Source organism: Culex pipiens, chromosome 3 (assembly GCF_016801865.2).
Source record: "Culex pipiens pallens isolate TS chromosome 3, TS_CPP_V2, whole genome shotgun sequence".
NCBI classification, from domain to species: Eukaryota; Metazoa; Arthropoda; class Insecta; order Diptera; family Culicidae; genus Culex; species Culex pipiens.
Window position 1 is genome coordinate 142,379,216 of NC_068939.1, and position 24,293 is coordinate 142,403,508.

The following is a 24,293-nucleotide window of genomic DNA, read 5'->3' on the forward strand; positions in this document are numbered from 1 at the left end:
ATATCAACATTTTGTTCTTGTCTAGACGTGGTGATGGAACGATTGAATTTGTCTATCAAACATGCTCAATGATACCTTTTTAAGAGGATGCTTGTTTCAATATTTCTTTATGAATGTTTTGATTTGACCATTTCAAAACATTGTAAATTTACGAAAATTTCAATTAATCTGCTTAAACTTAACGCAAAAATGTGTGATTTCGTCGCCGTCATGCATTTTGGGCCAAATTGAGTGAAGAACGCCATTTTGTGCAGCTCACAATGCCTCACCTTTTGACCTCCACAGATCCTCAAAACTCGATTTCAATCCTGAGATATTCAACGAAATCCGAAAAAACTTCGTGCATTTTTGTCACTTTATGAAAGTAGTTTCAATCTTGTCGTGCTATCTTGTCACTCCCTGAAAATTGATCTAAGTGCGACAACTGGCCAAAGGGATTTCAGGTCCGAACGCGTTTGACGCACGTACAAGTTAGACTACCGTAAACATTTGTAATCATAACTCGGGACTCCAGCAACCAACTTCAACCAAACTTCGGGACAATGCACAGAATGGTCAGCCAAACAAAACGTGGTTGTTATTGTTTACATTGCGTGCTTTCATTTTTGTTTACTCAAGGTCAAACATTAAAATGCGCTTTACTCGGAATGTCGACGTCGAAGTGAGAAAAGAGAAAAAGGCTGGTACAAATTTTATTTAAGTTTCTGTCACCCCTCTTTTTATTCGCAAAAAATGTTTTTTTTTTCAAAATGTTTCTGTTTTCAATGGGATATAAAGTGCAATCAACTGAAATAAATTTAATATGCATTTCTCTGCGTAAAGAATCATTTTAAGCATGTTTGGATTGATTCCAAAATGTTTTGAATTGAAATGATTTTTCGATGCACAAAACCGCGAAATGTTTCTTTTTGCTTTTTTTGTTTTTCGTATACTATTACATTTTTTCACTGTTGAAAACAAATGATTTCATATTATTTGTAAGGGTGTTTAATTTTTTTCCAAATAATTTTTTCACCGAAGTGTTGAAATTCTGGCTTGTAATTTCAAATATTATTTACTTTTTATTCCCCCCCCCCCCCTCCCAAATTTTTCCGGTAAGAATGAACTTTGAATAATGTTCGAATTGGCCTTACAGAGATTTATTAATAATTTAAAAGGCACAATCACAATAACGTTCTTTCACGTTCATTTTGAAATGTTGTGTAATAAAGATAAAATGATCATGTGTTATTACATGTTTTTCAACTTCATATTGTATTTTACTCAAATGAGTTCCAACATACCTGTTAAAAATATGGTTGATTGCTTGAGTTGAATTTAATATAATCAAAATCATGAGCAACTAAACAAATTATTTATAATTTCGCGGTACAAATCAAATTTCACGAATAAAAAACTATCTTTGCAATAATTATAGTTCATGAATCCGTTCATTAATCCTAAATAAGAAATCTAATTCATCAGCAATTCCATACGGGAAATTAACTCAAAATTGTTCATAATTGGTCTGGACGGTCTTAGCTCAAATAGTAACACACATATTTTTTATCAGTTCATTAGGGTAGTCCCAACCAAGATAGGAAGGATCCAAAAAAATAAAATTTTCTAAAAATATTCACCATACAATACATCTTTTCATGACAAAAATTTGGTACCCAAATAATACAGAGGTTACAAAGAGACGAGTTGTTCCTTTTAATTCCGCTATATATTTTTAATATCTTGACAGATACGTATTTCGTCTACTACTTGCAGACTTCATCAGTGTTCTGTTCTCGACTGAAGGTTCATCGCTGGTGTATCCGTATTTGTAGTTACTGTAGGTACTACCTCCTCGTTCTTCTTTTGTGCCTGTATAGGTAACAGCTTAAACAGCCACGTTGAGCCGTTACCTGAATCCTTGTTGAGTAAACGTTTGTTGCCTGCCTTGAAGATTTCCAAACTTTCGGCGACAGCCAGCTTCGATGGGTTTGTTATGTGTCTTAAGATGACCGCGTCGCTAGTACAGAGGTTATTCTCCGCCAACTCACCCAGCAGTTGCCCCGACCCCTCTTAGATTTGCGTGAAACTTTGTCCTAAGGGGTAACTTTTGTCCCTGATTACGAATCCGAGGTCCGTTTTTTGATATCTCGTGACGGAAGGGCGGTACGACCCATTCCATTTTTGAGCATGCGAAAAAAGAGGCGTTTTCAATAATTTGCAGCCTAAAACGGTGATGAGATAGGAATTTGGTGTCAAAGTGAATTTTATGTAAAATTAGACGGCCGATTTGTTGGCGTACTCAGAATTCCGAGAAAACGTATTTTTCATCGAGAAAAAAATTTTCTTTTGAAAATTTCGTGTTTTTTCTAACATTACAGGGAAATTTTTTAGAGTGTAATAATGTTCTACAAAGTTGTAGAGCAGTTACAAATTACAATTACAAAAAAATTGATTTATAGCCATAAGGGGTTTGCTTAGAAACGTGAGTGAGTTGGTAGAAAATTACCCACAGCCATTTTACATAAGAAATTTTCGCTTGAACGCGCGTTTTTTAAATGTATCTTTTAATTCTTCTAATGAACTTCTCTAATTTTTAAATATGTTTTGTATAAATTTCTTTGGAATCCGGTAACACATTTTCAGACTCCGATCCGATATCACATTTTCAGACTTAGGCTTTTTGAACTAGACACGGTCAAAACGATGTTTAAAAGTTTCATAAGTCCTATTCAAATGTTTGGCTAAATTTTTCGATAAAAAAAAACATGTTTTTCAAATTGTTCCGGGAAAAAATATTTTTTGGAATCTCCTTTACTGAACTTGGGTTTCTTGCAAGTTGTTCGATTCTATTCACCATTTCAGGAAGAGGTTAAACTTGATTTATATAAAGTTCCGCTCGGTTAAAAAGTGAGGCTGACTTCATTTTTCTTTTTAAATTGTTGATCAAAACCCAATAATGAACAATTCGAAAATTTTGAAAATTGTCGGTAATTTTGGCAATAATTGAAAATTTCGTGTTGCCAAAAACGGATGGTACTGTATATCTGAAATCCTTTTATCCCCAGCGGATAAAATCTAACACTTTTATTTTTTCTGTACATTGAGTTTTTAATATTGTTTAAACATTTCTCATTTAGAAAAACAACCATTATATGTGATAGATTCTCGTTAAATATTAAAAAAAAATCTGATTGTTTGATAACTCATCGTTAGGTTTGGAAGACAAATTTTGACCATTTATAATCGCAAATAGCAAAATGAAGCGCTCTAGAAACTATTCCTGCACAAACTCTTGGATTGTTTGAAATCCTTTAAACTAGTGTAACTTTAATCATATTTTTAAGCACTTGGTTAGATTTTAAAGCAGTTTTGAGTTTGGGTCATACAAATTTCAGCTTTTTGTTTGACCTTATTTCACCCCTGATCACCGCAATCATCAAATCTAATCTAATCTAATCTAACACAAACGCAGCCAGTCCGATGAAAGCATGCTGGAAAGTCTTGTGATTTGATTACGCCCCAAGCACTTGTCTTGTCATTATTAATAATTGCAATACATCCGGGATCACTCGAAAATGTAATTTGAAAAAGAAAGCGGCCAGCACTACTGCGATGTGTTTACCGTACAGAGGGTTCTGATCATGGATCACATTTCACAGAACCCCTGATAACGGCAAGAAAAAAAAACTATGTTTTTGTTTCATTTCGAAGTTATGTGATAAACATTTAAATCCATGAATTTTTTTAAGTGTAACTTACTTTCCTGAATTTTCAACTCTTGTGATATTTCTCCTTGAGTTCTTTCAATCAATCTAGCTCGCATCCTGTTTAAGCCAGTACCACTAATGATCACCAAAGGTGCGAACTTCTGAACAGAGGCCTTCAATTTTCATCCGGTTGCTGATACTAACATAATAATCTTAAAAAAAGCTTACTTTTTTACTATTCTAACAAATTAAAACCGTTCCAAGAGCGCGTTTGCCTTCCGAATTAGAGCAGCACTCACCGCGGGTCTCAATTATCACCTTGCCTTGAACACGCGATGAGCGTCATTAGACTCTCCGGGGGTTTATCGCATGGCTGAAAATTAGAACAGTTCTGCACTGCCAGACATCACGTAGATCTGCTCTGATCTCAACTCGAGACTGCACTCAACACGGAGGGAAATTTTCAACCTTTATTCGCTGACCAAACTCCGGACATTACCGTTTCTCTCCCGGGGTCCCAAAGCTTTTAAGATGCCAAACAGAGATCTACTTTCACCGTCAATTAGGACCCGGGCCAGCCCCCCTCCTCTGACGATGGAATCGGAACCCCACACACTCCCGTGTAGAACCAATTCGTACGTCACGCTTGTCACGCGCACTCCCCTCTCGGAGGTCGTCCTCCGGCGGAGGTAGCAACACTTACCGATCAAAATACGGCCATTTCTCCGCTGAATGGGTGGACCTCTCTAATTGCCAGCCATCAAGCTCATAGGTGGCACACGGGGGTTGCACCTGTGTTATGCCAAGGAGTCTCGTCTATTGACGGTCGACCGCCACAAATGGATCTGCCTTTGTGAGTTCGCACCGAGGCTGAAATCGATATGTCTACCGCAGCTGATGCTGATCCCCGGGGACGACAACAATGGGTCACTGCCAGGCATCAGATCGTCGCCACGGGGTCGGGGGCTTAAAAGCATTTCTAATACAAAACCCCGATTACCGAATTTGTTCGCCATTGTTCGGGTCGGGGAGTTAAATTAAATTTTGATTGATTGAGCGAGCACTTTTCGGTTCGGGACGGTATTCGGAGCGTTTTCCATTCATAATCTGCTGCGTAATGGTTCGAGCGGGGCAAAGGTTGCGTACTGGTTGGTTGGTTGGGTGTGTGTGTGTTTGTGAGGTCATCCCGTAGAACGTATTGATCGGGGATTGATTCGATTGTAAGAAATTGAAAGTGGATTCAGTGAATAACGAAGACAGTATTCTTCATAAACATCAAAGTTATTTATGGGTCATTCCATGTCAACTGCGTACCAGGGTGCCCAGAAAAAATGAACCCCTGCTCCACAAGGGGAAAACGGGTTTTTGGGTTATTTTAAGCATCTGTGTAAATTTTGAGCGAAATTGGATAAGATCAACCCATTGATACCCGAGCCTAAAGTTGGTGAAAAACATGTTTTTCATACAAAAATGACTTTTTAAAATCGCTAATAACTTTTCAGGATCGAAATTTACAGCTTTGGTATATTCTACAAAGTTGTAAAGTATTAAATTTTCAATAAGAATCTCACTTTTGGGAATATATGGATGGAAGTAGCGCACCATGCAGACCAAACCGTAAGAAACTTGGGTTTTCCATACATTTTTTCGATTTTTCCCATACAAACTTCACCTCCGAGTATCAATGGGTAAATGTTGACCAATATTGCTCATATTTGGCCTAGAGTCCTAAAATAGGTCAAGGAACAATATTCAGCTTGTGGAGCGAGGTTTTGAATAAAAGTCTCATATTCTGGGCACCCTACTGAGTACACATTTGGACTCGACCTTCACCGAATTGCACCAAACATAGAGGGAGCGTTTGTCTACACAACTCGACAATTTTGAAGTTGAAATCAGTAAACGCTTCAATTTCGCCAAGGTATTATAGATTTAGGCTCTCTGAACAATCTACAATCGACAGAATCGAATTTTAATTAATTCTCTGCCGGTAAAAAAATTGTAAATTCGGATTTATGTCGAAAAAAACGCTTTTTCGAAACTTTTCAGAAATGCTGGTTGAATCTAGGGTAGCCTATTTTTCCCAGTAAAACCAATGCATGCAGCTTGTGCTAACTTGTCGTACGTGCGTTTTGGGCCAAATTGAGTTAAGAACGCCATTTTGTGCAGCTCACAATGCCTCACCTTTTGACCTTCACAGATCCCCAAAATTCGATTCCAATGTTGAGATATTCAACGAAATCCGAAATAACTTCGTGCATTTTTGTCACTTTCCATATGAAAGTAGTTTCAATCTTGTCGTGCTATATTGTCACTCCCTGAAAATTGATGTAAGTGCGATAACTGGCCAAAGGGTTTTCAGGTCAAAACGCGTTTGACGCACGTACAAATTAGACTACCGGAAACATTTGTAATTATAACTCGGGACTCCAGCAACCAACTTCAACCAAACTTCGAGACAATGCACATGACGGTCAGCCAAACAAAAGTGTTTGTTATTGTTTACATTGCGTGCTTACGTTTTTGTTTATTCAATGTCAAACCAAGGCTCCGGCGATGGCCTGATATGAGCTACCGAGCAATATGGCGTCGTTTGTTTACCAACATGAGATTGTTTGTGGACGATCCTAAAATTTACTTTTTTCAAATTTAAATTCGGTTTTATTGGTGAATAATCAAGATACAATAAGTTCTTTTGAGGTACAAAACAGAGTTTTGGAGTTCCTTTCAGCTGTGTGTTACATCATAATCCATTTTGGAACAGTTATTGCTTGTAAATAAAGGTGTTACCAAGAGTAAGAAAAATTAAAAAAAAAAACTTACTAAACTTGCTAGGAAAAGGGGATAGAAATAGAGAAATCTTAAAACTAGATCACAGTTTTTTATCCTTTATAGATGTGCTTAATCATTAATTCCCCGAGGGCTAGAAATTGCTCCGCCTTGTTACGGCAGCTCCGAAACCGCGTCATCATCTCCCCCGCGAGAGCAAAGAACTCCGGCAGGGTAAAGAGATCTTCCCCGGTGACTTCTTGCTGGGTCGCATTGCTGCTTCCGGCCGCGACCACGCTGGCAAACGATCGCCCCCAGCCAGGAGGGATCGCTGGGTTGTCCGCTGGAACCGTACGCTGGCCAGCTGCAGGAACGGCTGCACTCGTACTTCGTTGAGGAGGGTGGGACGCTGCTGCTTTCTTCTTCCTCTTTTCCTGCTCCTCGAGGTAGGACTTGCGCGCGACGCATCCGCGGTAATTACCGGTATGGTTACCGCCGCAGTTCGCGCACTTTACGCGCGGCTTGGTTTGTTCTGCGTTTTCCCCCAAGTCCGCCTTTCGTGGCAGTGCGCACACCTCCGAGAGGTGTGACTCACCGCACTTCACGCAGCGGGGCTGGAGGTTGCAGTTCCGCGAGCCGTGGCCGAATTTCTGGCAACGGTGACATTGCGCTGCGTCCGTCGGATTTTTGGAGTAAAACCGCCAGTTTACCCAAAAACCGTCCAACGCCTTAGTCCGCCGCAGGTCTTGAATCTTGACGGTGCCGCGGTCGAAGTACAACAGGTACAGTGTGTGTGTACCTGTGACTGTTGTCTTCCGCGAGAGGACTTTTATGTCTCGCGGCGTTATTCCGGCACCCGAGAGGTGCTCCTTGAGGACGGAGGTCGGGCGGTCTTGGTACCCCTGCAAGACAATCTTTACAGCGGTCTTCTGCGCGGGGTCAAATGTGTAGAATTTGAAGTTTTTACGCTTAAATTTCTCCACAACCAGGTCGAAGTTCTTTTGGTCAAATGTGAACACTTGCACTGACGCTTTACCTATTTTGAGGCAGTACACGAGGCCTTCCAGCTGCTCGTCAACATCGTCCGCCAACGTGTCCAAAACAAAAATTGGTGGTGGTCGTCGTTCCTTTGGAGTAATTACTTTTTTTGGCGTCGGCACTTTTTTCCGTGCACGACCATCGTCGTCGTCGTCGTCGGTAGTGCTACCGTCGGTGTTGTTGTAGCTGCTTTCCTCGTCACTCAGCCTCGCGAACTTGTTACTGGTGGGAATGTTGGCGGATGTTGAAGCGCCATCGGTCGACGGATTGCCAGAAGTAGCTGAACGGAGCCTAATAGGGCTGCGATCCTGGACGCGGTAATTAGCGTGTAGTAACTTGGGGTCGAATCCTTTGGCGCTCACACTCCCCGGCGCGATGGCGGTCGACGCGGCGTTTGTTTGTTTACCTTTTTGAACACGGCCGGTAGACGAACTTCGCGGGTTTTTCGAGGCCGCACTCGAACTGCCACGGCCACGGCCGGCCTTTGGCATGCTGCAGGAGCAAACTCGCGGCTAATCACGGTAAATTACGGCGAAAATTTTCGAAAAAAACGATGGAGCACTGAGCACTTGACTGCTGCTTGCACTCGTGCGTACACGGAGGAGATTACTTTTTTGTAGAAATTTCTATAACCGTTTAATATTTTTAAAACCATGCATAATACACAAAATTTTGTTAAATTGCAGTACAGAAAAATATATTTAAATTTCTCAATTCAAACCGCTTTTATCGCAACTCTTAGCAAGATTATGCAACAAATCATTGTGCCTTTTGTTTATCTATAGTTTTCAAACCGGTTTACTGTAGATTCGTGGTTTAAATTTTTAAAATTGCCAACTTCAGCCATGTGCAACAATTTCCACTTCACCCGTGCGGGAAACCGATAATGGGGTAATTCATGCGTTCCAGACTGTCAAAATTCCAAAACGTCATTGCCAATCTTCGGTTCGCTGCTTTTGTTCGTGTTTGAAGTTTCGGGCCGAGACTCTGGGTCAAACATTAAAACGCGTTTTTCTCGGAACGTCAAAACGGCGGATGCGACACGATAGCACGACGACGTCGAGGAGATTTTACGGCGAACATTGTTTCCTCTGAGAAAATGCAATTTAGACCCTACAGTGCCCTACATTTTCAAAATTTCTCATATTTCAGAAGCAAGGCCTACTAATCAAACGACGTTGCAAGCATATGTCTTAAAGGTCAGGGTATGACATCTTATAGTAATTTTGGCCGCTGAATCCGAATCTTGAATCTAATTTCATGTAAACAGTGATGTTTTGGAGATATGCCCAAAAAAATTGATGGTGCGCATTTTAAAAATTATAATATAATTTATTGGCCGAGAAATCACTAAAATTCAATTCTATAGATTGGAGCATGTTTAGGAATTCCAAAACTTTCATACCTTGACGAAACTGAAGCGCATCACCATAAAATATTTCGAGTTGTGCTAGTGATAGTTAACAGAAATTCTAAATTTTGTGCTGATATTAGAGGGCACTTGAGGAATTAAATTCATTTGACAATTTCCTATAAAATGCAACCAAGGCAAGACTTCTGGTCTAACAGTTTCTTTGAGCTTTGAACCACCCTACTGTGGATCCCGCTAGTGCTTTCTTGAAATTCTCAATTCAATCAAATTCAAAGTGAAACATAAACAGCAACAAATGAGACAGCGATCAACATAACACTGTCCAAACAGAAAAAAACGCGAACCAAATCTCGGAGAAACAAGAAAACACCAAACGCGTTTCATTAACTTGAGCGCTACGCGCAAAAATCGGACCCACTTCAACTCCCAGCAGTGGCCAGACCTTTGCAGCATAAACACAGGTATTAATTTAGCAGCCTCAATTTATGGTGTTTCAAATAACATCCCCTCGAACGCGGAGCGGACTCTGCGCATAGTACAGTGAACATGGTACAAGGAAACTGCTACTACACCGGCAAGCAGGGATCCCTGGGATCGATTCCAGGGAGGGAGGTTGTAGGAGGACGCCCAAGCAGGGGGCTTGTGGTGGTGGTCAAGAAACGAAACACAACAAAAAAAAACACGATGTTTAAATGATCTTTACCCAGCAGGCAGGCAGGTCCGGCTCCGACCCATGGAACGATATGGGAAACCTTGCGCCTTATCTGCGGTGGTTTTTGCTAACGCTACGGGGCTCGAACCGGGCACCTCCCGGGCAAGTGGCTGCCGTTTTGCGCGCACGCTGAACTCAGATCGGAAAAAACAGGATGATTGACTCCTGTGGGAATGTGTATAGCGTATGGGAGTTATTGAAGGACTGATAATTTTCCCCCGACCTCCACATTCGCTTATCCCTTCTGGCGGATAACGCAAACGTTCTGGCTCAGCCAATCGGACGAATGGGCGCGCGGTGGATTTTCATATAATTATTGGAAAATAAGTGCAGTCGGCAGTGTGGCTGCACGGGATGGATTGCAGGCAGCATTGTTGGCTGCAAGTTTGATGACTGTGGGAAAATGTTTGCGCTTTGCGTGCGTAGGACTGTACAGTTGCTTTGAGGGAGTTATAAATTCATGGTGAAGCAAAGGTGAAGGATGGACTTGATATTTTAAAGTTTAAGTTATGATTTTGTAGCAAATCAATAGTTTAAATTTTGTTTTTCTTCTATAAATTTTTGATCGATCTAGACCGCGGTAGATTTTCTAGAAATATTTCGTTGGCATCGAAATGCCAAAAATTGAATGCGGTAAATACACACAAAGTAGAAAGCACTTTTGCAAGTTTTGAGAACTTTTTGCACTGCACACAAATTAAAGTTTTCAAAGATTCTATAAACAACATTTTCTAATGCCATTTTCTCAGCAAGTTATGGTCCATTTTTCAGTGTCAAAAAATGCATTTTGCTCTTTTGAAAAATTAGTCTTGATTCCAATATTTTCAAAATATTTTTTGGAAAAAATCAGATAATTTTCCATAAATCATAAATCATAAATCATAAATCATAAATCATAAATCATAAATCATAAATCATAAATCATAAATCATAAATCATAAATCATAAATCATAAATCATAAATCATAAATCATAAATCATAAATCATAAATCATAAATCATAAATCATAAATCATAAATCATAAATCATAAATCATAAATCATAAATCATAAATCATAAATCATAAATCATAAATCATAAATCATAAATCATAAATCATAAATCATAAATCATAAATCATAAATCATAAATCATAAATCATAAATCATAAATCATAAATCATAAATCATAAATCATAAATCATAAATCATAAATCATAAATCATAAATCATAAATCATAAATCATAAATCATAAATCATAAATCATAAATCATAAATCATAAATCATAAATCATAAATCATAAATCATAAATCATAAATCATAAATCATAAATCATAAATCATAAATCATAAATCATAAATCATAAATCATAAATCATAAAAATCATAAATCATAAATCATAAATCATAAATCATAAATCATAAATCATAAATCATAAATCAAAAATCATAAATCATAAATCATAAATCATAAATCATAAATCATAAATCATAAATCATAAATCATAAATCATAAATCATAAATCATAAATCATAAATCATAAATCATAAATCATAAATCATAAATCATAAATCATAAATCATAAATCATAAATCATAAATCATAAATCATAAAATCATAAATCATAAATCATAAATCATAAATCATAAATCATAAATCATAAATCATAAATCATAAATCATAAATCATAAATCATAAATCATAAATCATAAATCATAAATCATAAATCATAAATCATAAATCATAAATCATAAATCATAAATCATAAATCATAAATCATAAATCATAAATCATAAATCATAAATCATAAATCATAAATCATAAATCATAAATCATAAATCATAAATCATAAATCATAAATCATAAATCATAAATCATAAATCATAAATCATAAATCATAAATTATAAATCATAAATCATAAATCATAAATCATAAATCATAAATCATAAATCATAAATCATAAATCATAAATCATAAATCATAAATCATAAATCATAAATCATAAATCATAAATCATAACTCATAATTTTTTACACATTGAGTTTCACAAGCTGAAGGTTCGGGAAACAAATCTCAGTCCGTCCCCTTGGGATTTGGACTTAGAAATTGAGCATAGAATATAAACAAAAACTTCTTCAATCAGGTTATATTCGAGCTCACACTTTTGGATTGGTCAGAAGGCATACACTTCGAGAGAGAACTGATCTGTAGCGACGAACCATGTTATCTTCTCATGTGATTTGCTTTTACCTTTATTTGAAGCTTGCAAATTTTAATGTTTTGGGTATTTCAAATCGTCGAAGAATAACATTGAATTCTGATCAGTTTTTTCTTACGGAGATTTTGGAATCATTCTATTTCTATGCAAAAATAAGTCGAAGGATGATCATTTTATCTAATATTTTTTTATTTCAAAAATAAATTAATCTTAAAACCAGAGCTAAAAACTCACGTTGCTTTTCCGGTGACTTCAACGACGGTCAACCCCACAAAAGATGTGCAGACCGCGATGACGAAAATGACGCGACGCATCGACCGCGATCCCTTCCCCAAAACCACCGATCCACCGATGCATCCCGAAGAGCCGCCAACTCAGTATCACACATCTCTCTCGGCCTCTGTTCGATTCGACCGACCCGAAGCCCGCCGCCAACCGCCAGGGAGGAGACAGTTCGCTTAATTAACTCTTTAAAAAAACGGTTCGGCCAATCGGTCCCCGAGATGGTCCGATTACGAGGAGAGGGGGAACCGCGATTGTGAGAAAGAGAGATGGAGAGGGAGAGCTGTGATCGGTAGAAGAGTGAGGTGGCGATGAGCGATATCGTATGACGAAGACGGCGACGGTCATTATTCGGCATCGGCTGGATCGAAATCGGAAGCCGAGACCGTCGATTTATGGTTTTTGAGTGTGGGAGAGTGGGAAAGGTTGTCACAATTTTTGATGTTTTCTAATTGATTGGAGGTGCGTAAAATTGGTTTTGGTGTACGCATTACGTGCCTCAAGCTGAGCGATCTCCAGATACGTATAAGTATTGGTGCAATGCTGTTATCTCTAAGTATACAGCATGCTGGTAAGGTGGTGTGCGTTAATTTTCGTTATGAGCGGTTCTGAATACCCAACGACCCACTTCAGCGTCCACTTTTTCGATTCGCTTGTTTATCCAGCATGAGTTTAATTAGTTATCAGCCACACCATCAACCGACACGTTCAGCTACATGTCATTTCATTAGGTCTACATCAACCGAAACCAGCTCCTCTCCGTACGATCTTCGCGTCGATGATGGATTCCCGAAATTCTTTATTGGCTCCATTAAATTTGTGAAAACAAAATCGAATCAAGTGTCTGACAGCGAACGCCTCGTAATCTCGCCACTCTCTTCATAAGTCTTCGTAAGGCCTCGAACGCGCGTGCTCCCAACCTAGTGAAGCCTTCTCTAATTTGTGTTTGTCTTCGGTTTATGATCTTAGCGAGGTGAGCCGCCACCGATCGATGATGCTAATGGCCAGCGGACTACGTCCTAGGGCGAAGCCTTGCACGATACGGACACCCTCATGGAGAGAATGAAGTGATCTCTCTCTAGTGATAGAGTGCGCGCTCGCGTAAGAGGTTAATCTAGAGGCGCAAAATGGGCAAGCTGTGAGGTCGATTAGTAGCTAATCGATCGAAGCTAGACCTTGGACTTTCTAGGAAGGCATTGAAGATTGGATTTGATACTGAACGACATCGATTTGCTCTCTGAAGTGGGTACGTTGTTCTACACGGAGGGAAATCTTGGCAATTAAACTATTTATGAATTCAAGAAGCAGTGACGGATAATGATCATAAATTAGCAATCGCCGTGTAACCTCAACTTACGGAGAGCTGTACACAATTGGGGACCGCCCAGAACGAAACTAGCCAAAAAACTTTTTAGGAATCACAAATAGACCCGACGACGATAGTCGGTGGATTATCACTTAGATCCGGCCACGTGATCCATTCGCGCGGTCTATGATACCACTACAACTTATGAATGAAATTTAATTAATATGCTAAGGACTGCTGCTTTTATTTAGCTTGTCAGTCCCCCTCCTATCCAAGAATAGCGCTGGTGAAGCGCCGCCACGATGTGATCAGCATTCTAAATTCATTTTCCAGCACGGTCCACGTGCACGGAACAGCTAATTGTCCCTCACACCGTGACGGAGTCACCCCCACGTCGATCGCAGAAGGCCGATAGCGGCAGTGTAATCATCCGCGAGACTAAAGTTACTTCTTCTTCTTTTTGCTTTTCTTCCTCAGATTCGACGCGAACAAATCCACCAAAGGAGCCTCCAAGCTGCGGCGCGATCTGATCAACTCGGAGATCGCGAACCTGCGGGACCTGCTGCCGCTGCCCCAGTCAACCCGCCAGCGGCTGTCCCAGCTGCAGCTGATGGCGCTCGTTTGTGTGTACGTGCGGAAGGCTAATTACTTCCAGCAAGGTAAGGGATTTGGCTAGGAACTGCTAGAATAGGTTATAACTGGTACAAACCACTGCGCTACGAACGCAACTGTCAAACTGCTAGTGACGAAATATCGCCATAGGTTGGCGAAAGTTCTGTCAACAGATGTCAGTAGCTTGGTTATCACTAAATGTCACCGATGTTTCGTTTGGGTGTAGAACTTTCAAATCTATCTCCCATTTAATGTGATGCATTTAGGTTCAAGATGTTGTAGCTTCGTTTTGTAACAATCAATTTTTTAAAAAAGTCCATTTTATTCCCTGGCATTGAGTCGACCTCACCCTGTAGCTGCGTACTTGGCAGCCAGCTTGACTGGAATCAGCTGTTCAACTCCCCAATGCGCACCTCCGCGTAACTCTCCCAAAAGCAAAAGCTCATATTTGAAAACATTTCCCAGCCACAGGTTCGACAGGTTGTACTGGCAGAAGCTCCCACCAACTTGCGGTAACTCACCGTCCGGGACGATGATCGTCGTGAGTCTCGTGATTCGACGCCCACCCCCCATTTTCGACTAATATCGCTGCCGTTGCGGTCTGGTGAGGCTGCTCCTCGCTCAATAACCAGTCACGGGTTGGGACAGAGATATGGGTGGCGTTGCAATTGACGTGCAACAGCAGGTAATTGTTGCCTGTCGAGACCATTTAGCGCGAAAAATTGATGGCTACACATTGAAGGAGTTGTGCCCTGCTGCCGCAGTTGGAAATAACGTTTCAAAATGTGAACGAAACTTCAGCAACAACAAAGATCCAACTGCGACAAAAGAGTATAACATCATCAAGGAGTCCCAAAAGGAGTACGGGAGGGGGCGGGGATCAGCCGCGATGTGAACTCATTGTGCCACCACAAATGCGCTGCTGACAGTTCAACTAAGGAGCGATACTGTTGAGGGGCGCACCCCATAACAAAAAAAACTTTGCCAGTCTCTTTTCTCTTTGAAAAGGGTTAGATAAGCGATTCACGCACGTGAAGAAGCGACCAGGCACAACTTCTACAATCGAGTTGAAGCGTGGGAGCGTCGTGTTGCAGGTTATAATTACATGGAGCCGCGCACGTGTTGTCGTCGTTACGGTTTGAAATGTCAAGACGTGAAATTTATGCAAAGCGGTCCATGTTGAACAGCTCTCGTTAATCTCTGGTGGGACTTGATTTGGAGTCCCTGGTTGAGGTGAAGCAACTGTGGTGCGAGACAACCAAAATAAGCGCAAATCATTGCCTGATGCTAATTTACCCAAGACTAAAAATTGATTTGATTAATTCAATTTAAATCTGATCAAGAATTTCTCATTGAATATCTTCCAAAAAAAAAAAAATAATTCCCCTTTATATGCATTCTTTTATAAGGATTTTTTGGTGTTAAATGGGAATTTTGCGAATCCAGAAATATTTGTTGGGAGTGGAGATATTCGGTGCTAAAGGAACACATCCACTTCATCCGACCGGCCTGTGTCCTGTCAAGATCCTGGGGTCAGACTATCGGGACACCACCACCACCTGGCTGTGTTATTGAAGATTTACTGTTTCTTGGTGAGAGCTTTCCATAATTATTTCATATTTGATAATATTCTCCTTAATTATAATATTATAAATTAAATAACCCTACTACCACTTTCCCACTTTTCCATTCCCCAATCCCGATTTCCCCAACCCTAATTTTCCCATTTCCACTTCCCCCTAAAAATATAATAATTTGCCAATTTACACTAACCAAGGGGTAAGACAGTGAGAAACTGAGTGACTCATTTTCTCAAAATTACTCAATGTGGCTCAAAGTTACTCAATATCCTTCTTGAACGATTTTGCAACAGGTTATGGAATTTGTGAATATACATATTTTGACAGGCGAGCGTATTTACAAAAAGTTTGAAGTAATTTCACGACAAGATACTGTTAAACTTCCCAAAATAAAGATTTACACGCGCGAGAGTGTGAGAATGTTTAACAAAATTACACTCAGACATAGGCAAATCGAGTAGAATAATTCGTCTGTCAAAATCAGCTGTGTCCTTTGTTATACCACGAGCACGTGGTAAACAGCTGGTTTTTATAGGCCAGTCCGGCTACTCGATTTGCCTATGTCTGCGTAAAAATAGTGTAAACAAAATCAGCTGCTTGGAATTCAACCAATCACAATCGATCAAAACCAAAACAATACTTTAAATACAAATACTAACACAGAATTATGGTGTGCGTGGAAGAAACCGTGGAGATCTCTATTGGCCATTGTATTTGCTGCGGAATGGTCTGTTCCGGATTTCAATCCGGATGTTGCCGCAAGGAATCTTTCCTGCGGCACGTAACAATTCTCGATGTTGTGGCATAGCTTGTGGAAGCTGCTGACCTTGTACCAGATTTACCGCACTTTTCCGGCCCATAGAGTTATCTACGTGCGCATGTATTGCGTGTACGTACACGAAAAAGATTGAGGTTAAATTTTGTACCGGCCAGCAAAACAAATGGCGTGCTAGTGTGTGTGAGATCGGCCTTAGATAACTCTATTATATCCCAAATATCTCCAGAAACAGACAGACCCGAGAGGATTCCCTGCTCGTCCTGCTCAGATGGCACGGAGACAACAAGATGGAACCGTCCACCAAGATGTACTAGTTTATGAGATGGCTCATTGAGCGCAAGAGGAAGTGCCTGTTTGAGACAATGGATTGCATCCTGACGCCGACCCGCCCCACCGACAAGCCCCTGCATATGCTCCTTAAGGACGTCTACAATATCAGCGGTACGGGAACGGAAACCGGTGTGACCCAGCCCGGTATCGCCATCGTCTTCACCCCGATCTACCTGACCACTGATGTGAAGTCCGTCGAAATGCTTCAAGAAGCCCTGCCGGAGGCTGTGCTCGAAGACAACGTCAAGAACGTGCCCGTCAAGGAACTGCGTCGTGGATATGTCCCGATGACTAAAAGAATCACCGCCCAGGTCATCGTGCTGAACCACCCCGGTCAGATCTCCAACGGATACCCCGTGCTGGATTGCCACACCGCTCACATTGCTAGGGAGTTCAGCGAGATCAAGGAGAACATCTTTCGTCGTTCCGACAAGTCCACCGAGGATCATGATGACGCTATCGTCTTCCTGGTCCCACCCAAGCCTCCAGCAGTCAATTTCCGGTTATGTCCTGCCGGTACTTGCGAGAAATCTGCTATTGTCAAAAGATTCAAACAAAACCAATAAATAAAAGTGTTTATTTCTGCTTTTTGGTTAGTTTTTTTTAATGCGGTCGGTTTCGATGCCTTTGGTCCGTTCTATGCGCAGAAAAAAAAGTTTGGGTGAACAGTCTTGAAAGGCGCCGATGTCCTCCGTGTCCTCCTCGTTCTGGTTCCTTCGTTCGAGAATTTTCATAATTTGGACGATCGTTACGGCGATACGGATTTCAAAGAGCTTTTTTTTGTCCACAGTGGAACGTGATCTCTACCATGTCCACCAGCGCACCACACACCTTCAGATCATCCTCCTCCTGACAATCCGGAGACGTCCTGCAGCTGCTCGGCGCAAAACACCCAAAACACAATATTACGTTCCGATTCCGGATTTTTCTAAGGATCTGGTCCTGCAAGGGGTAGGATCCATGGTATACAGCCTTGGGTAGAATCGACGCCGTAAATAGCTGCCAGAAATAAAACCGGAACGGGATCATTTTTTTTCCGCTCCACGTGTTTCTATTTGGGCTTAGTTTTGTGTCTGTCAAAATCAGTCGTCTCTCTCTGGAGCCAAATGTCAGTGTCAAAGTTCGTTACGTCGATTGGGAGGATTGAAAAACTTTGAGTGGCTCAATGTTACTCAACATTATTCCAACTTTCTCACTATTACTCTCTGTCCTACCCCTTGACACTAACACACCATACCTAACTGATTCGGAGCGTTTGGTACGGTATGTCCACGCATCCTTCCTCCCCTGATGATTCTGTGAAATGTGATCCGTTCACAGAATCTGTCTCTGCGGTTAATGCAACGCAGTAGGCCTGGCCGCTTTAATTTTTGCTATACGTTTTCGGGTTAGCTCGAATGTACTGCAATTATTAACACTGACAAGAAAGGACTTGGGGCGTAATCTAACCGCATGTTCTTCCAGGATGCTTTCTTCGGACTGGCTGCGCTTGTGTTCGATTAGATTAGATTAGATTAGAATTTCTTCCAAAAACATATTGATTTTTTTTTATCAAATAGTTCATAATATTAGAGAAAAGCCAAAAATGTTTTAAGGTTAATTTAAAAACCTGATAAATTTATGTTGATTTTCTGAAAAATTACACCCAAAACTGGCAGCGCTAGTCCGAGAGAATAATGGTCTCGAGTCGAGAGAATAGTGGTACCATTCACGGACGCAGAGAACACAGCTCGAGATGGGCGATAGAACTATTCTCTCGAGGTTCATTTGCAAAAAAAGTTCATCCGTCAAACAAAAAACCAAAAGTGACGATAACGGGAATCGAACCAGAGACCTTTGACAAACAAATCCAATGACTTAGCTGCCTCGGCCACCACAGCTTGGTGACCATGGAGAAGTCAGAAGTCGATGTATGACACTTGTTGGAGATTTATTGATTCAACTAACGAATGAACTCAATTGTTATGATGGTGTGAGTTGGTACCATTATTCTATCGATTTTGGCACTGAACCCTCAATAAATTTTGAGAGAACGATTATCTCGATTCTGAATTTTGGGTGTAGAAAAAGCCTACCCATTTTAAAATGTGAGTCGTAATTTCCAAATTTTTAAAATATAATTTACAAAAAATCGTCTCATCAACCAAAAAAAATCGCATTTTCAAAACATTAAAATTGCAATAAACTGTAGGAGAAAATAAATTTAAAGTGAAGTAAACTTTTTTGATACATTTTTTTTTGCACAAACTTTTTTTGAAATCTTACCGAAACATTGAATTAGCTCGATTTTGTTTTGTTACTTTTTCGATTTTACGTCTTACAATGATTGTGCTTATGATTTTTTTAAATGTATAGCGCGTAATAAAAAGTGTATTATTTACCACAACTTAAAAACCGATATTTTGTTTTTTTTTTAATTTGAATTTGAAAAATTAAAAAAATCAACAGAGTAGAATTAGTCATAGTCATTGTGAGGTTTTTTGTTTAAAATTTTGTTTCTGTTTGCCCAATATCAATAAAACTCTGTTTTGTTTTAGTGAATTAATTAAATTTTCTCTGGAAAGCAGGAAATTACGATCAAAATTTGAGTTCAAGAATACATGAATAACAACATCTATGGAAATACTCTTCAATTTTCGGTGAAGAGAGAGAGAGAGGAGAGAGAGGAAAAGAGAGAGTTTCTTCCAAGAAGTAGGACTAACACTTCTAAAGGGCCAAACATTCAATATTACGCCCCTTTGAAATGTTAGGCTTAATTCGCGAATTTTTAACATATTTCGAAAACCCCATAATATTTCACAAATGTTTCATTTCCAACATTGACAATTGGACCATTACTTGCTGAGATATTGGCATTAGAAAATGTGGAAATGTTTTTTTTATGAGACTTAAAAAACTTTAATTTTCTAGTTCTTTTCTTTCATTCGCTGTATTTATGCAACCAGAGGTCTTAACTTCAATGTCTCCTAGGCAATTTTATTGGATATTTCTGAACCTTTCGAAAAAAATATTTTCAAGAATGGCCAATCATGGACACTACTTTCAAAATTTTTAAAACGGATATTTTTCAGTTAAAATTGAACTTCAAGTGGCTATATCCTCAAAACGGTGCACCTTATCAAAACATTTGTAAAGTACCTTTCGATTCAAAATTTGATTTTACCATAAAAAACTTAAGTCAAACAATTGTTTGACTAAAAGTTCTATTTTATCCAAAAAACACATTTTTCTAAGAAATCATAACTCGTCGACAAAAAAACATTGAAGATCTGGCAACCCTGTCTCGAGTTATGACCACTTAAGTGATATTTATGTATTTCACTTAAATGTGTGTAGACGATGTCGGGATCCATCATCCTACCCATCATTGGTTAGGTTATCGAAAAACCTTTCCAACGAGTCCAAAACATTGAAGATCTGGAAACTCTGTCTCGAGTAATGAACACTTAACTGAAATTTGTGTGCTTTCAAAAAAATATATATGAAATTTGTGTTGCTAAAGAGTGAGGAAGGCATGAACCACATAGGTGGATTAATTTAGTTTTTTTTTATTTTTTATTATTATTTTTTTCAAAAAAATCAATAATTATAAAGTAGGGATTTCGAAGTCAATTAAAAAATCGGCAATAAAAAATTGTCCGTTTACTTGTTTTTCCTGAAAAGTCCTCATCAATACCTACAACTTTGCTGAAGACACCTAATCGATCAGAAAATACCATCGAAAGTTACAGATTTTCGAATATTTGCGTACTATTTGCGTACAGCTGCCAAAATTGTATGGAGACTTGTATGGGTGAACCAATGACACAAAATGGCTTATTTTGTCATAGAGAAAACCACCACAAAGTTTGAGCCAAATCAAAAAATACAAAAAAAAATAAAAAGATTGAAATCCGTCGATTTCAGAGAGAATTGCTCAAAGGATGAATTCATTCGGTTGAATTCAAAAAAAGTATAAGACATCAAAAATCATACTGATGGGTATTTTTTTTGGAATTCGTTTCTGAATTAGGGGGAGAGGGGGTAATATGCACCCTCTAAGGGAAAACTGTGATTTCTCAACCATTACAGCATTACTGTGGAAGAATTTTGTTCGATGTTCTAAACCAACTATTATTCTTCGTCATCTATGTGAAAAAAGTCTTTAAAATCCTTAAAATTGTTCGAAAACATCAAATTCCTAAAAACATTTCTGATTCATTTCAAACAACCATGCGAGGCAATATGCACCGCAACATTGGGGCATAATGCACTACAACAATGGGGCAAAATGCACCAAAACATGGGGCAAAATGCACCGGGTAAAAGTAGTTTTCACTAGTCACCACTAGATGACACCGCTGTTTTTACAAAGGAGCTTCACAGCGGTGCATTTTGCCCCGACTACGCTTTTTGTAGAAAATTTACATAAAAATGCATTTTTTGATGTGTTTGGACTCATCTGTCTAAAGAATAATGAAGATTATGGCTAAAACTATCTACCTCAAAACTTACAATATCAATAAATGCTTTTTATATTGTCCAAAAATCATAATGAAAGTTTAATGAAAATTAGATGAAAACACAACATTTTAATGTTTTGCAAATAACTTGAACTGATTTTATGCTACGATGCTCAAATTTTTTCAGCATGGTTTAGCAATAATAAGCTTCCAATTTCTATGATTTTCTTCCCGAACAATTCTTCCGAATACCGAGAAAAGCAGGGGGTGCATATTACCCCCTCTCCCCCTATGATATGCCAATTTGATGGAATAATTTTGTATCTTATTAAGTCGAATTTCAAGTTTGTTTGTAAATTTTAGCTAAACTTCAAATATTTTCCCGGATTGTCAATTCCCGTGTTTTTTTCCAGTTTTCTTCCTGTTGAATCAAATTCCCGAGTATTTTCCGGTTTTCCCGAGATGTCTACCTGGGATAAGACATAATGTTGCCTTATCAAGACTGACTATGCCAATAAAATATTTGAAAATTATACGGAAATTTTTTGTTGTTCTTGATTCTGACTCACAATTTATTAGCTGATAGGTGAAGGTTGGCCTACGATCTTTATGTAGTAGAAAGTTCATTTTTTGAGCAGGATTATAGTTCCCCTCGTTGAGGAAGGCAAAACAGTTTCCCGAACGCATTCCCATGCAAAAATTGCCATTAAATTTCCCGCGCAAATATGATTGAGATGCCCCCAGCATCCTCCTCCTCGTCGATGTGTCGTCACGAGAGTGGCTCAACCTTCAATTGTTGTGTCAGTCACCTGGCGTGCACAGGTGGTGGGTCCAAGATTGGCACATGATGACGACAACCCACCGTCGCGACGCTGCTGCTGCCGCTGTCAGCTGTCATTTAATTATGTAAAATGGCGCTCCACACGTTGTTGGTTGGAGTTCAGGGAAGCTAGGGTTTGGCTGGGGATAGAAGGGGGGGGGGTCTAGCAAATTGGTGCTAAAACGCTGATAATCACCACGTTCGTAATACGCTTCAAATCACACTGCGCGTGTATTGACAGGGCGCGATTGTGCCGCCGTCGACATCTTTTGCAGTGTAAATTATCAATGTGGGGATTGCGGCTTAGCTGGGCGATTAATAGTAACCGATGTAAATGCAGGTTTAAATTCAATTAAAAATGCAATCGCTTGACGTGCATTTTTTGCTGAGGTATTTTAACACATTCGATTGTTTCTCACGCCATAATCAAAGGGCTTGAGAATGGATTAAAGCGGAAACTAACAAAGCCAAAGGGCTTAACTAGAATTGTGAAAAGGCAGCATCTACCAAGTTCGATACTGCCTTAAGCTCAACTTAACAGTCAATTTAAGCCGGTTTAATTCCGCACAATAAATTAAGGTGCAACAAATCGAAACTGCAAATGGGCTTAACGTTAACTTACTGGCTAATGCACAAGGGCACCCCCCCCCCCCCCCCATCGACGTGCTGCGGTAGCCAAAGTGTGCCATTTATAACCGCGTGTGTTGTGGCAATGTTTGGTTAGGACCTCGGAGATTATCACTACTTGCTTGCTGACTTGACTTGTTGAGTGGTTAGTTACAGTCATTTGCGACACCGTCACAGGGGCGGTTGGTATGAAATCTGCTACTAATGCTACGATTTGGGCGCGGACCACACCCACGCTATCAAAAGGTTATAAATGCTCTTTTCAGCACTAATTGCTAATAACTAGTAGGAGATTGGAAGCCTGGGAGAGCCATTTGGTGTGAGTTTTGAACATTTGAGTGAAGTTATCTTGATTGTTCTGAGCTAAAATTTGACTTATTGAAAAAAATATGTTTTTTTTTCCAGAATTAATTTAATTTTATTTATTGAACCTGTTATGCAAATGTATCTTTTTATGAGCAAACTTTTCTTCGAGCCATAACGAGACGTTAAGTTATGGGGAAATTGAAGTTTTTGAAAATATTTTCTCATCAATTGCTTCACCACTATATTGTAGCCAATGTCCCAGTATTTCCTAAGGTTTTCATTTATCCACAACCAAACATCTGACCAGGCAAAGTGGAATCACTCACGCGTTTAATTAACCACAATTTGTAGCAAATGAGGCTGCAATTACGTTGCGCGAATCTCTCGCGTTTCTCTCCCCCCCCCCCCCCCCAGTGCAGCTATTCAACATTGTATCAAAATTTCGCAATCACGACCGCGGCCGCTCTTCGGTTGACTAATTTTCCTCATTTTTAACCCCCTCTTTTTCATCTCTTTCTTTTCTCTGCAGTGTTCAAACGGAGCATTGACATTGGGATGCACACGGCTCCCACGCCAAATATAGGATTCTCTAAGGTAGGTACACTTTTACGTTTACTGGGAAGGAGGGATTCAATGAGCGGGGGGGCGGGACACATTGTATTTAATGTAGGCCAAAGGTTGGTATTCTTTTTCCTCTGCGAAAAGACAATTAAAAGGCGCTAGCCCATTTCTTAATGGAAATTAGTCGAGTTGAGTGAAATCGGTGAGACTGATTGTTTCCTGTTCAAGCATTGGCGTAAAGTTGGGAATTTCAAATATTTAAAAGGCAATTAGAGGTCTTCGATGGTAAGATTCTCAAAATATTCGGGTTCGTCGTTCGTCGATCAAGTCACATTTAACATAGACTTTGCTTAAGTTTCAACCGTCTCATGTAGTTAGAATTTTGGACAACACCAAAAATTGATCAGGTTCGTTGGCTAATGACCGATCAAGTCACTCTGCAAAATAAAACTCCTAACACCATCAAAATAAGCTTAACTTTATGTTCACATTCTATGCTCAAGTCTGGGGTGGTGGCGCTTACCCCCCAGTCACACAAAACTGTTATTATTGATCGACTCCGCCTCTAATGGCTATGGTTGAATATTAATGAGGTTTCCCCTTGTCCCAAAGAGAGGTTATTTTTCGTTTCGATTTCATCGTGTTAGTCAGAATGGATGTTTTGGTCCATCAACCGAGCGCCGTACTAATCATCAGGTTCCACAAGTTACGATGATAGACGGTGTCATTATCGTTTCTGAAGGATTGAACACTTATCTCTTGAAGGTTTTCGAGAAGAGTTGAAATGATTTTGAAAGGTAAGGTGTGGATTTAAAGAAGCAAAAACAAAATTTTCAACTGCGTTGTTGAAAGTGAAAAAGTACGCAAGT

At 39.6% G+C, this 24,293-nt stretch overlaps 1 protein-coding gene across 2 annotated transcripts in view; it reads left to right on the plus strand.

The window, feature by feature from the left end:
* The window catches only part of LOC120420950 (uncharacterized), a 107,828-nt gene that overhangs the window by 21,007 nt on the left and 62,528 nt on the right, over window positions 1–24,293 (plus strand). Inside the window, exons 3-4 of one of the 2 annotated variants that reach the window (XM_039584085.2) lie at window positions 13,846–14,027; window positions 23,393–23,457. In XM_039584085.2, the coding sequence (XP_039440019.1) occupies window positions 13,846–14,027; window positions 23,393–23,457 (247 nt within the window). Of the gene's footprint in view, window positions 1–13,845; window positions 14,028–23,392; window positions 23,458–24,293 lie in introns of those variants that run through there. The other variant, XM_052710323.1, reaches the window with a different exon arrangement.